Below are 14487 nucleotides of genomic sequence, written 5' to 3'. Positions count from 1 at the left end.
TGATTCTGTCTGTCTCACATGAATAAATTCCCTGTTTCTTTCTGCAGGCCGCTACTGTTTTCCACTGTACTGAATGTATGGCGCTGTCTGACACCCACTGGCTCTGGGGTTGGGCGCTTTGTAGGCTGCGCAGCAATGGACTGCACATCATTTTACGCAGTAATCCCCTCGCTTCATACGAACAACCCAGATATTCTCTATACATTTATTTTGGCCCTCTGTGCACCTGTCCCACCCATCCAATTTCTGGAGAATATACACGCGCATGCACGCGCGCGAACACAAACACACACACACACACACACACACACACACACATACACACACACACACACACACACACACACACACACACACACACACAGAAGCAGCAGCAGCAGTAGCAGCAAGGAGTATAATGTGACATCACTATCTCTCCACAGCCTTATAATAAGAGGTGACGGCTGGTTTTCAGGCTTTCTGCGCATATCCGCTGAGTGTTATCGTATGCGGATGGTCTCATTCCGGGCTGTTTGCCTGCCATCAGCTCTTTCCCTGCGCAGACACTCAAGGTTAGCCCATTTTGAAAGAGGCTGTCCTGCTGAAATATCCATGCAATATCACCCCCAGAGTCCTTTAACCTAATGAGGAAAAATAGCACAATCTACGCCTCCCATCTGCACAGTGAACATACCTTGTGAATGGCAATAAGGGCCACACATATATGAGGAGATCTTTGTTTAAGGATGCACGATTCATCTTTTGCATGCACACAGATGCAGGCTATAGGCTGTAATTGCACTTACATGGTCTCCAGTACTCCTGTCGTTTCCAGACGGTAATGCAGATCGAGAGGACATGTTGTTTTCTTTCTCCTTTTCCCTGAGTAAGAATCACTGTGTGTTTGCGCGGATGATATTTACAGGCTCCACAGACGGAATAACATCCGCAGATGCGACCCAGCGTCCCAAATCAATCTGCCTCTTCTCCAACCGGCCGAGCCGCGGTCGAGAGGAGACCTCTGCCTATCATGGCAGCAATGGATATCTGGAGGGGGGGTGTCCTCAAACAAGCTGCATTTTCCACCATGCACTTTGCAAAAAAAATAAATTAATACGGCCTATCAACGATGCAGCAAATGCAATGAAATGCAAATCCCGAGCATCGAATAAGTGCTAAAATGCGGTGATGTTTGGCCGGAGCCCAGCGTCTCTGTGGCGACTCTCCACCCCCTGCCTCATTTCGCCATACAAAACAAACACGGCTCCTTCTGGATGTGTGTCATCTCCGTTTGTCATAATACTGACCGATAGAAGCTTTCACTTTAACCCCGCGACGCCAGTGCAACCCGCTCCCCTGTGCAGCCGCTCGCAGGAAAACACAGCTCAGGGTGCAGCGGGGGAAAAGGCCGAAATGTTCAGAAATCGGTATTCCCGGTCGGAGAGATGCGCACCACCGTCAAGCTAGGAGGAATACACCGAGACACGACGTCCGGTCGCTGGTTCCAATGTTAAAGCCTCAGTGGTGACCGCATGGAGACCTAATGTGAAACGACAATAATTCGTTATAATTTATATAACACTCCTTACAGTACAGAACAGTGTCATTTACCATGAGAAATCTAAATGATTGAAAAAATTTAAATCAAGATTACGAAATATCTATATTATATGCTACTATACCTTTATATTATACTGACAAGCTACTCCTGATAGAAAATATTCAAATAGCAATAACATAAGCCCACAGTAGTTAAAATGACCGAAGGTGAAGTAAACCACCAGTGAGTATAGTGAGTAAGCTATATGAAAATGAATTTAGTGACTTAAAATGATAAACAGCTAATTTAGGCAGGCAAGTTTATACATGGCTGTAGGATAAGTAAAGACCCACTTACTTCAGAAGAAAATAAAACATATAATTTTTCTTTTGCATTTTAACAAACAAAGAAATACTGCACTGACCATGAGAAAAGCACATTTGTTGAATGATACTGTAGGATTCACCCTAGCACTATTTTAAATATTATTCAACACTAAAATATCTTTTTAAAGTTTGGTAAAATAATAATGGCTATTTTTTTAGTAACTATTGTATTTACCAGAGTGTGTTTGTGTACTTGTTTGTATATCTGTATACTCTTGAAAGAAAAGTCTGATGTTCTTTCATTGCTTGCATTAAAAATGCATTATGAAACATGTCATCCAAAGCAACACAAAATGTCCCATGACAGCTCTGGTGCAGACAGTCATGCAGCCATGTGCCAGCCTGTCATTCACTCAGAGATAAGCGGGTACAGAGGGATGATGGGTGGATCAGTGCCCCAGTTCTTCAAATGTTATACCTCTAATATGGAAACCAAATCTCCTAACTTCCTGTCTGATCTGTCTAACCATGTTTTGCTTGACGGAGCTGAGATGCGCCACATCAGAGATGCTGACAGGTCCAACACAACACAACCCACTGCCGGTTTTACCAGCGTAGATTTGTGCGTAAATTAGCATAAACTCTCCAAAGATGGCCGAAATACTGAGCAACATCATCCAAGTCTCATTTTTTTCTAATTTTATATGATCTGCTGTCCGTGAAGGCTGGTGTGTCAGTGGCCTGCGCAGGGAGAGGAGGAATCTCCACTTGAGTGCCAATGGTTCAACTGTCAGATAAAGCAAATCACTTAAAAAGACAGAGGTATCACTTTACAAAACATGATCTTCTGGAAACTAAATCAAATTAGGTGTATAACAAATTATCAGAACTTCATCAAACTAGCAATTCAGAGCAGAGCTCGGTTTCATCGAGCCTTCACTCTCTGAAATGGTTTTTATATACTAACACACTCCTCAACCATCCCAGTGTTAAACCATGTTCTTCATTTTTGTGGTCTGCGTCTTGAGTTTTACAATCTTAAGAACATTCATGTGGTTCTGGGTTGGCAACAGCTCATTCCAAGGCCTTCTAATGTCTTTATGAGAGGCCCTGCTTTGTGACGGCCACATTCATCATCCTCACCAAGAGCCCAGTTTCCAGCTTCACCTGGACCTGTGAGAGGGCAGAGAGTGCTCTCCTGGACCACAAGAACATTAGACCTCTGCTTCCTCTGACCCTGATCCTTTTTTTACCCTTCACTGTCGAAGTTTAAATGACTGATGTGATTCTCCCACGACTGCCTCTCTGTCTACCTTTCTGTCTGCTGCTATATAGTCCACTGGGTTCCACATACTTGACCGGTCATCCTTGTTTTCAGAGTACGGAGGCCTTCTGTTGAAGGTGACACTCAGACGTTAATTGCTGCCTGGCCAGCATTTAGTAGGTCATCTCATACAGTTGTCTCATAAGTCAAACACCTACATTCCCCACCCACTCCCAAGTAACCCTGGTCTCTCATTTCCACAGACTCTCTAATGGCTATACTATGATCTTCATAATGGTAGGTTAGTTAAATCAGCCCCCATCATCCCCTTCTCTGGACCTCCTCTAGTTTAGGAGGCAGTAGAGCCAGTAATCCAGAATGTTTCCTGGTTTCATGGTGTACTCCAGGTCCAACAGGGGATCTCACTTTTCCTCTTGCTCTCTTCTACCTCCCTCTGCTAGCCTGTTCTCCAGCCAACACCACCACTTCAACAGTCAGACTGAGCCCCTAAACCTGGGCCTGAAGATCTAACTCCAATCCCAAATATGAAGCGCCTTGCTTGAGAAGAGTATGCCCACGATAACCTCTGAAGCTCCCCCATCAGTTTGTCTCTGTGTCAATGGTTCCAGTCATTGCTCGACCCTGACAAAAGTAAGAAAAGAGGTGAAAGGGGAGGTGTCATCTGCCGTGAGTTTCATCCTTCACCACCAACAGTTTTGGCACATCACAGTTGTTCATATAGAACCAGAGTCCCAAAACTTCATCCAAAGTACACAGAGCATTGGCACAAAGAATTGTTTGTTCAGTGATGGAAATCTGGCAGTGTTTCCACAACAGCTGCCATGTTTATCCAGTTTGAAAACTGGAAGCAAAGACCAATTCCAACCAAGGAGATGGTGTGTTTATCCAATCAGTAAACCTTGAAGGCCCATAGTGAGAAAAGCAAAATTTGTTGATTGGTGCCATCAGGCTAGGTGTTTGGACCTGAATTTAGATAATGTGCCTTTGAGCTTGACTGTTGTTTGTTACTACTTGAGAAAGTTGTGTCATGCACAGTCTCATTCTATTTATTGGGTTTTATTTATTGGGTTGTCTTAGCACTTGTTCGCCTTTTGTATTAGGGGTGGGTGATATAGATATAATCTTCTATCATTGTATAAGCTATTTTATATCATAATATCAATATATATCAAGATATAGTACATTTTCTGGAAATACAATTTTGAAACCTTTCATAAAATAAGATGATATGGGAATGTTTGTTTTTGGCCACTCCAATGAAATAAATACCTGAAAAACAGGTCTAAGAGTCTGCAGCCATGCTAGCAGCTCTGTGAGGCTGTACTTAAGGACAGCAGTGCTTTAGCCAAATGCTTACACCATCATGCCACAATATTTGCAATGACAACATGAACATGTTGATGTTTGACAGGTGTAATGCATAGCATGTTCACCATCTTAGTTTAGCATGTTAGCATGCTAACCATTGCTAAATAGAACTAAACACAAAGTACAGCTGAGGCTGATGGGAATGTCATCAGGTTTACTGGACAAAGTAAAATGATGGTGATGGCACTAGATGAAAAGTTATTACAATTCATCCTTAACTTAAAATCACAAAAATCAACTTTAAGGTGGTGCTGAAAAGTCAGGAGATCACCAGAGTAATGAGGCTTCATCCTCTGAGCATGACTGTCTGTACTAAAGTCCATGGCAATCCATCCAATAGTTATTCAGGTATTTTTGTCTGGAAAAAAGCGGTGAACTGACCAACTGACAGACCAATACTGCCATCCCTCAAAATCAAGGTTCTTCACTACATTGATACAAAAACAATGATTCCATGCCAGACACCCACATAAAAATGGTTGTCCACTCTCTGAAGTAGAAATTCAAACATGTCAGGAGCTATCAAGATCTATCTCAAGGATAATAACATTTTATTAATTGTCCACTAAGAGAGTAATGGAGGAAATGTTTAATGGTGCATTTTTCAACCCCACTTCCACTAAAACACAAGAAAATCTGATTGTGAGAGCACTTTGTGGCCTTCTTGTTTACACCATGGCCTGTTTGGTTATCATTTGCATCAGAATGTGATACATCGAAATTCTAAGAGACAAACTAGACAGCAGTGTGCTGCAAAAACAAGGCCTAACAAAAATAGAGACTGAAGCCATTAAAAAACAGAGGAAATGTCAAAAACTTTGATTTCATTCAAACAACCTCCACAGTAAGTATTTCAGACATGTGTTGCACTTAGATTTGCACTTGTTTTTCATTGTGTTCTCAAATGTTGTTCTAATACATTTCTTGGCCTTACGTAAAGCACTTTGAATTACCTCTGTGTTTGAAAGGTTCTAAACAAATAGAGTTGCCTTGCTTTGCCCTTTTTATTTCAGTTTGGTGATGGTCTCAGCAGTTTAGTCATGTAATGCTTCACAAAAGCCACCAGAGGGTAGCATGGTGTAGCTGTTGTCATTGTTGTCTTGACTGGTGTTGGCATTAAGAAAATAGCAATATACTTATAAATACATACTATACTATATATATATTATATCATATATTTAATACAGTATGTCATCATATACATACTTTTGCATTCATCAAGCTGGATAGATTGCTTTGTGGGGGTTATCTGGTTTCATCTAGGTAAAAGTAAGGTAAATATGCATTCTTATAAGGAATGATTCCTACCGCTGCTTGGGCACTGTATACATACTGTACATACTGACAGCATAGTGTTGTGTTATACCTCTGCTGCCCTCTAGGTTACACCTCTGAGCAACCTTTTAACACTAAATAGCCCCTGAGTTTGGCTCATCCAGGCAGGTGTCCTTCAGGTGGTGTCGTCATTCACATCAGTCAATACCTATGACTTGTTGTGTAACACAGACAGGAGAAAACATGGGGTGTTTGTACACATTGCACTGATGAGTGTGAAAAAGATGAGTAGGTTCATGTGTGAAAGGTCAAACAGACCAATTGTTAAGGGGGCAAGTCAGTGGCGCAGCGTCAGCAAGAGGGCAGAGAGGATGTAGAGTCATTAGGCTCAAACTTTAAATCTCTGCTGATGAAAGATGGACAGGGGTTCAAGGTGGGGTGACAGAGACTGCAAAGGTTTCATGCTGCATTCATAATTCTTTTGGTTGGTTGGTTCAAATCATTTGAACCAATCTGAACTGCATGAAGAATGTTGATGTTTGTATAAGTTGGTGATAATTCTCTTTTGTCTCTTTGCAGCCAGATGAAGATTAACTACAAAGAAACATGAAAATCGTCATGAATATTATTTATTACACTAAAATAATTGTTTAAAAAGGGTTGCATCAAATGTTAGTATTCTGGTCTCATGTTTCCTTTGCAAATATACTTAGTGCAAAGCTCCGAAAGTGAAGATTAAACACATTTATCAAGTGACTTAAGCGTAGGAGTAACCTTTAAGATCAACTTTCTACTGATCACATGATCAATCACATGTATGCTCAGAGAAGAACAGCCAGTCAGAAACATGGGTTTACCCTACATCTGCCATATTCTTCATTCTTTTTTACATTTTACTCAGTGATGTGTTGTTTTGCAAGAACATATGTGACTAAATTATTTTAAATGTTTTATTATTTATTAATCTCTAATATCTCCAGTAGCAAGTATCATGTGAAATTAACAAAAATTAAATATATATATATTTGTAATATATTAATATAGATTATATGGATGAAATATTGGGAAACTGACTGATGTCAAAAATGTAGTCAAAAAGAAAGAAACCCAAAGGAAACCAAACTGGAGCGCAGGAGAAAAGTTGCTGCTGATAGACAACAAACATGAAAAACATAAAATGAGAGGAATTTAGTGTCAAATTCATAAGTGCAGACAATGTAGATATATGGAAAAAGTAACCGACAAAATCAGTACCAGCTTTCTACTTGTTTGAACCCTTAATATACGGTATTTGAAAAAAAAAAGAAATCATCCTCAAGCAAATGTGTATCTGGAGATATCAGCGTCCAAGAAAGCAGCAGCTGTAAACAGTAACTACCCCATTCTATATTTCATATTGCTCCAGATAAAGCATTATTCATCATGACTAATAATATATTGTACATATTTTCCAAAATATGTCTCAGAAAGTGAGTGCTTCCCTCTGTTTTTGTACTGCAGCCGTCAAGGATCAACTTTAAGTCAAACGAAATATGATAAATATATAGTAAAAGTGAAGTAAAAGTAAAGGGTTTATACATCTAGAAGAACAATGTTATATTCCTCGGTAGCATGGCTGATACCTGTAATATGTTGCCTTATAATAATCTCTTATCTATATGCACAATGTTCAACAGTGTGTCTGTGATTTCTTCTTGTGCATTTATTTAATTACGTGTTGTTTGGTAATTAGAATTGCTGGAATGGGACACAATAGACAGACTACGCTACAGGTCAACACAACCTCGCTGTAATGTGGGAACAACACGGCCTGCAATCAAATCCTGGAGTGAATCTTTGGCCCCCTGTGGGTTTTAGAGTACGGGTCATGCTTGTGTTTACCCTTTTATTCACCTCCCTGAGAGATCAGATAAGCTCTCTTTTGGGGTCTAATGCTGTGAGTTTACTCTAAATCCTACCTCAGATTTCGGTTTCCTGCAACACCTCTTCCTGATGGGGTACAGAACACAACCTGCTTACGTAAATAAGCCGGGGGAGAAGGCACAAGGAGCCAAAGGTGAGCCCCTGTTGCCATATTTCACGAGAGGAACCATTGTTTAGCTGCAGACTTAATCCTTGCCATGCAAAGTAGTTTCCGTTCTTGCAAATGGCCTCGCCAATAAATTTGTTGTTAACAGCTGGAACAGACAACTTACCGGCAGGTAGAGGAGTTTGTGACAAAGCAAAGTGGGGGAGGCTTCTTCACGAACACTGGAGCTGCTATTAGTGGGACAAACACCTTTGTTCACTGGCAGAAACACTGGCAGACACAAATATGTTATAATTGGGGAAATATTCCAGGACATCTTCATTTGTGAGCAATAAAAGATCCTTGACTGATATTTTGATTGACTGGTTCATGCATTAATTCTTATCAAATGGTGTGTTTTTGTGATTGCTGTAGGACAGACTAAATACTGATTTAAAGTTTTTTAAAAATAAATTTTAAATAATATTTAATAACTTAGTTTGCACTTCTGTACAGAATCATCAGCCACAAGTATAAAAGCAGGGCTGAGTATATCAAAAATCAACTCCTGCATCTTTTTTTTTTTGAGAATGTGCAATGCCCATGCTTGCGTAGGTTACAACAACAGAAATTCCTCCCAGAGAGTAAAGGTGAGACTGGAGGCCTCTAGGACAGGCCATGGACTTCCCTCACAAATACACAGCCTTTAAGGATGTCCGCTTGTCCACCCTGTTTTCCATGAAAAGATCTGACAGCACAGTCACTCACTGTCATCCCCACTCTCCCCTCTTTTTGCCTCTCGTCTATTTTTAACCTCTTGTTTTTGTGAAGTTATTGTGAGAGCTGCAGAGAATGCAGCCCTCCGTCACCAACAAGAAGAAGCAACAAGGTCTTTCATTCCTCTTTCCGATGTGGAAAATCCTTTTTAACACTGTCGCATGTTTTTCTCTTCACTTCACGCAATGTCAGCAAACTGAGACAAAAACAAAAATGTAACAACATGTACAGTTATAATTCCACTTTGTTTTGCATGGTTTGTATTGGCAATGCCTGTATAACAGCTACAGAATTTTGGCAATGTGCTGCTCATTTTCATGTAAGGTGGAACCACTGAGATGTACAAATTTGAGGACCTGAGCTGAGGAGCACAGCCAAGGTCACCCAAGGATACCAAGGAAATACAGGTGAAGACGAACATGCTAATGAATTTAACAACCCTTTTCGGGCTCATATGAATCTTTATCTCTGTAACTGTTAGTCTAATAATTTTAGGCTCTATCCTGTAAAAAAAAAAGCAAATTGATATTTTTCTAAAATTATAATTCACTTTAGTTGCTTCTTTTATGATCAGCACCAGCTGGAGGTCGCAGGTTATTTAGTTACTGCTGTATCATTGCTGGATTGGTGTTGATTGTGAGTGGGCTGCTGTAATAAGGCCAGGTCTGTGAGGCCAGGGGATGTGCTCGCATAAATACAGACATTCAGGACCAACAAAGCCTCCCCCTGTTTTTTTCTCACTATTATATAGACGTCAAAATAGTTTAAACAAAGGAAAACAAATAACTCAACAGGTTGGGATGTTTACAGTGTAAGTGGCATCAGGCCAGCACAGACCAGAGCAAAATATTTATATCCACGCATCCACCCAGTATGACTTTTAGCACAAATCAAACTATCAAAATTCAGAGGACTGACACCTGATGCATGCACATGTTTGTTAGAAAGATTTGTGATTATGATAATGTCAGAGTTTATTTTAGATTGTAGTCCCTGCTTTGAACAAAGGTGAACTTCCTCCACTCCTCCTGTGGCCAAGGCCTGAGAACGATGATTTAATGTGACTGTTGATAACGAAACAAACAGGTTGGCGTGTCTGCTCGGTCTGATCTCGAGATGAGTGGGCACTGGCAGGAGGGCCATGCACCTACTCATCGCTAAATAAAGATCCACTTGATGGATACACTCAGATAACATAAATCAGGATATCCCATCAGGAGTGACTAAGTGCACCATTGTTTTGGTTCAAGTGGGCAGCCATCCTGACAGACAGTGTATACTGGGCTTGGGAGAGGACAGGAGGTTCTCTCTATTGAATCTTGCCCTGATGGGTCATGTCAGAACAGGTCATTTATATGCAGTTATGCAATGTCTTGGCTGACAAGGCCACACCTCAACCACAACCACCTAGACTCAGCGAGTACGTCATATTTGACCTTTGACGAAACCGACATTCTTTTGACTGATGCTCAATTTGATAATTTGATTCAATAACATCCTTTAAATTCTTTAAATATGAACCAAGAAAATTCCAAAACCTGTTGTCAGACTCTAAAATCTCCTTTTAAAACCATCAGAATGAGATTCTGTTCGATAGGTTAGCAGGCACTTAATGCATAAATCTGGCCATTTTTAACCTCAAATACATTTTCCACCATACCATTGAATGGTATCAACACCCTAAAAATCATCTACAAAAGCTCCCAAAACAAAATCACACTTACTCTGACAAGGAAGACCTGAAACAATCAAACATCAAACCATTGAAGCTTTACAAATTTCACTGAAGTCTTCCTGGTAACTTGTTTAATTTAAAAAACGGGCAATCAAGATGTTGGCTCCTTTTGACTGATTCCTCAAGAGTCTATTGGTACTCTATAGTTCTCTGTACTATTAGCTGTAAAAGGTCAGTATCTCTACAATAAAACAACTGAGAGTCAGCACTGACCTGTGTGATAGACTGTGGTGGTAAAACAAAGTTAGGCTTTAAAGAATAGCTTGACATTTTGGGAGATACATATTCGCTTTCTTGCTAAAGAGTTGAGAGACTGTAATATACTGTATGTACGCTAACTTTGGAGGTAGAGCCAGCAGTTTGTCTTAGCTTAACATAAAGACTGGAGACAGGGGGAGACAGTTAGTTGGGTCTGTCCAAATGTAAAAAAATTCACCTACCAGCATCTCTAAAACTCATTAATTAAATCTCTAAAGCTAGATTAATCTCCTACCTTCAGATACGCAGTCGGTTCATTTATTTTGGTACGCAATCATTTCCCAGGAACTTACAGATACCTAAACTGGCCTGGGAGACATAAACAGTGTGCAGTGAATTGGCTAGATTTTTCAGTCAAAGTTAGACCTACTTTGTTGTCATGAGTCAAAGAAGGTTGAGAGCAGGAACCATTTTGAAAATTCACCTGGTGGGGCGTTCAAGGGAGCTCTGACATCCAAGTGTTGAGAGTCTTCTCCTGAAAAACTTTGCATTCTTGTGATATGCTGATTGGACAGTTAAACCCAGACGACAAACAGCAAACGACTGTTTTAGTCAACCATTAAAATGATGCTGTGTGGCGGCTGAATCTGATCAGAGTGTATCTGCATACACCAGCACATAGATTTGTCAAAGCAGTCTGTATCTGGAACAGCAAGTAAGTAAAATAGATCAAATAAGTCAAATGGTTTACTGTGAAATCATTTATCTACAGTAGATTGCAACCTCCTGACAGCTGATTTTGGCTTTCTGCAAGTTAAGAAATCAATCTAAAATCTCTGGTGTGGTTTGAAAGTTGTGGGCAGCAATAAAAGAGATACTTGAAACATGCACAGCCTCGGGCTTGGTCCTTTAAAGCAGTGTGAACCAGATTTTATTGCTTGTTACAAATTGACATGAATGCTCCCACCCTCATATAGTCTGATATCAGAATATCTGAAAAACAGTGGAACTAACCGCCTCATTTAGACTAAACAAGCCCTACTTCTCAAAACTGACATGAAACGAGTGCCCCTCTCAGCCACAACACTATGTGGAGCACTGCATGAGAAGCAAACAAATAGAAAAGAGTGGAACCATGAAAAGTGCATGACAGTGTGAACAAAGACAGGGCACGGCTTGCTTCCGAAAACAAACAGCGAATACAGCCAGATGGATTTTCCATTGCAGAGCTGTGTTAATGAGAGGAAGCAAGGGAGTGCTTCCCAGGGATTGCATTGTGATACTGTGACTGTTCCACCTTCAGTAGCTTGATCGAGGGAAACCTCCAGGAGTTTGGCCCTCATTCTTACCTGACCCTCTCAGTCAGAGATGGTAATCCCCGCTTGGGATACCTGGAAAACAGCCGTCCAGCATCCGCCTTCAGCCAGCTATATGAAAGGATGTCTGATGCTCTTAGATATACATATTAGTCAGAAGCCACACTGCCAAACTTAACAATAAGTTGATGCCAACTTCACTTGATGTTCTTCCTGTTCTGTACCATGGATTCGTGGAACTTATCAAAATAAAAACAAGTGCACGGTGCAGTCCAAGGTCAAAGATATTTGAGCTCTATTGTCGGTAACAGGTAAACAGCCTGAAGAAATATTTAAGGATGTTTGGAAGTTTGGGGGTTTTTTTTAGGAACGAGTCCTTCCCAGAAGTGTGCATGCTGATCATATTTAGACATAAATTAAATGTGTCAATAAGAGGAAGAGGAGGAAAAGGAAGGTGCTGCAGTGAATATGTGCCGTTTAAGAGCCAGAAACATTTAATCTGTGAATGTAACAAAACAGAGAGCAGCATTGTTCCTACAATGACAGTCAAAATCATAAGTAATTTACTCACCTTTGACCAACTGGCCATCATGAATGCAAATAAATCTGGAGCAAAATAAACATTCTGTAATGCAAACCCTCAGCTAATGACATTCTGCCAATTAAAAACTTTTGATAACACTCCAACAATCATTTCAAATCTTATGTTTACTCCATTTGACAAACAGAAGTACTTATGCATGTCTATGCAATCTTGCATTGTGCATTTTGATGCATTCCAAAAAGATCAAACTCCATTAAGAGCATAAATAACTTTACTTTTTACAATTAGGATTGTAATATAATCATCAAACATCAGTGAAGTACATTCAGTCAAATATCTTGTCATTCATTGAACATTACAGACTTCATAAATTATTCATATTACTATTGTTATCCAAAATTCTACTTAGTGTGCTTATAATGCACCACTTCAATTATTCAAACACTTTTATACTGTGTTTTACTTAATAGTCATTTCCATCAACATTGGAGGGAAACCTTTAAAACATAAAAGCTGTCAAAAGCAAGCATCAGAGAAAAACATGAATACACTATATTTATTCAACATTTAAAGTCCCTGAAAAATGTGTTTTTCTTATTGCGAATTCATTTGGATGTTCACTGAGCTTCGCTCTGCAGAATGATGTATGTGCAGAGTTTATTTTCACATTCATCTGTTGTAAGGGGAAAATTTCTCTGTGCTCACCTTAAATCATGATTTAAGACATGAACATATGAGCATGATTTGTGACATCACAACTAGTTTGGAACCAATCATGCCTCAATATGCAACTTACTCAAGTGTGACATAGAAACTTGAAGCCTCCGGTGCACATACACTGAAAATGGACTTTTCAGAGAAGTAGTAGACATCCTGTGTCCAGCAGTTCAAATTTTGAAATGAAAAACATTTACATATTGATAGATTCTGAATTTTTTTAAATGAGGGAGAAAGAAGAGATATAAACTGAAAGTTTTAACAAGGCAATTGAACTTTTTAGTAGGAAAACCATGTCTGACGCAAATAATTATTCAAAGCATACTAGAGTATTATATGTTTTAAGGGTGAATAGCCAGATCAACCACTTTTTATTTTTTTTAATGATCAAGTAGCTGCTTGGATTTAAATTTAATATATGATTATCTAAGATTTAATTGTGAAACCTTGACAATACTAGAATATGTTTATACAGCACATGAATGCAAAATATAAACTTAATCTAAAATCTTGTTGGATCACCAAGATCAGCTGATGTACTTTGAGTCCCCTGAGGAAGCAGTGACCAAACTTGGTAATGACAATAAGATGCCTAAAATCCTGAACAGAGTGTGTACTCCCATGATTTTCAGACACACAACTGCTACTGGGTTACACAACCACCAGCTGTAAAATCTCAAAAGCTGACAACACACCTTGTGAGTAATTTCTTCATTTCAAAGCAACCAGCTGGTCATTCAAATTCGGATATAGACCCTTTGCCTCTGAGGTCAGTGTGCAGAATGACCCCTGCTGTGGCAGGCTGACGTTGTTTTGAGAAGCCCACGAGCAGCTCAGACATGAAAAAGCTCCGACACTGCTGCACCTTCACTCTGAACAGCAGAGGGGAAGTTCCCTCCTAGTGCATAACGTAAACTTGGCTCCAATAAAAGCATCCGTTGGCACCTCAGTGGACAACAGGAAATCTTTGTTAATCGAAAAACATCCCGTTGTTGGCCTCGGGGTGTATGACCCCTCTTGTTGTACGGCGGCAGAGCGTCATATAGTAGCCGTGGTGGAGCCCCATATTTCAAGATCTCCGTATACTGAACAAAGCTGCCATATCCTAAAGATAAACAACCAAGGCATAAGTATGCGTGTATATGTACTGGCAGCATCGGTTCTGCGTCAGACCCTCGTCTGTTTGTCAAAGTGTGCCTTGGTATGTATTGTTTAACATAGCTGTAGACTCAGTGTCTGACGCTCCCATGTTCAAGGGTCACAACACCTAAAGTTAGAAGCGGGCAGAGTAATACAATTGTACAATAGCATATCCATTTAAGAGTTGACATAATTGAGCCAATATGCAGACAAACATTACTCCTTTATGTTTTTCACTTGAAATACAGAATACAGTTATAACCACAATGACACAACTGC

General features: G+C 40.0%; 1 protein-coding gene across 5 annotated transcripts in view; it reads right to left on the bottom strand.

Annotated features, from left to right (window-relative positions):
• mark4a (MAP/microtubule affinity-regulating kinase 4a) overlaps positions 1 to 1441 on the bottom strand; it is a 29351-nt gene extending 27910 nt beyond the window's left edge. For all 5 annotated transcript variants that reach the window (XM_044370023.1, XM_044370024.1, XM_044370025.1 and 2 more), the window contains exon 1: positions 786 to 1441. In XM_044370023.1, coding sequence (XP_044225958.1) covers positions 786 to 839 — 54 coding nt within the window. In that variant the 5' untranslated portion in view covers positions 840 to 1441. The remainder of the gene's footprint in view (positions 1 to 785) is intronic.
• Positions 1442 to 14487: the final 13046 nt, after the last annotated feature.

This window comes from Thunnus albacares, chromosome 13 (genome assembly GCF_914725855.1).
Source record: "Thunnus albacares chromosome 13, fThuAlb1.1, whole genome shotgun sequence".
Classification (NCBI taxonomy): Eukaryota; Metazoa; Chordata; class Actinopteri; order Scombriformes; family Scombridae; genus Thunnus; species Thunnus albacares.
This window is presented reverse-complemented; position numbering and strand designations above follow the sequence as displayed.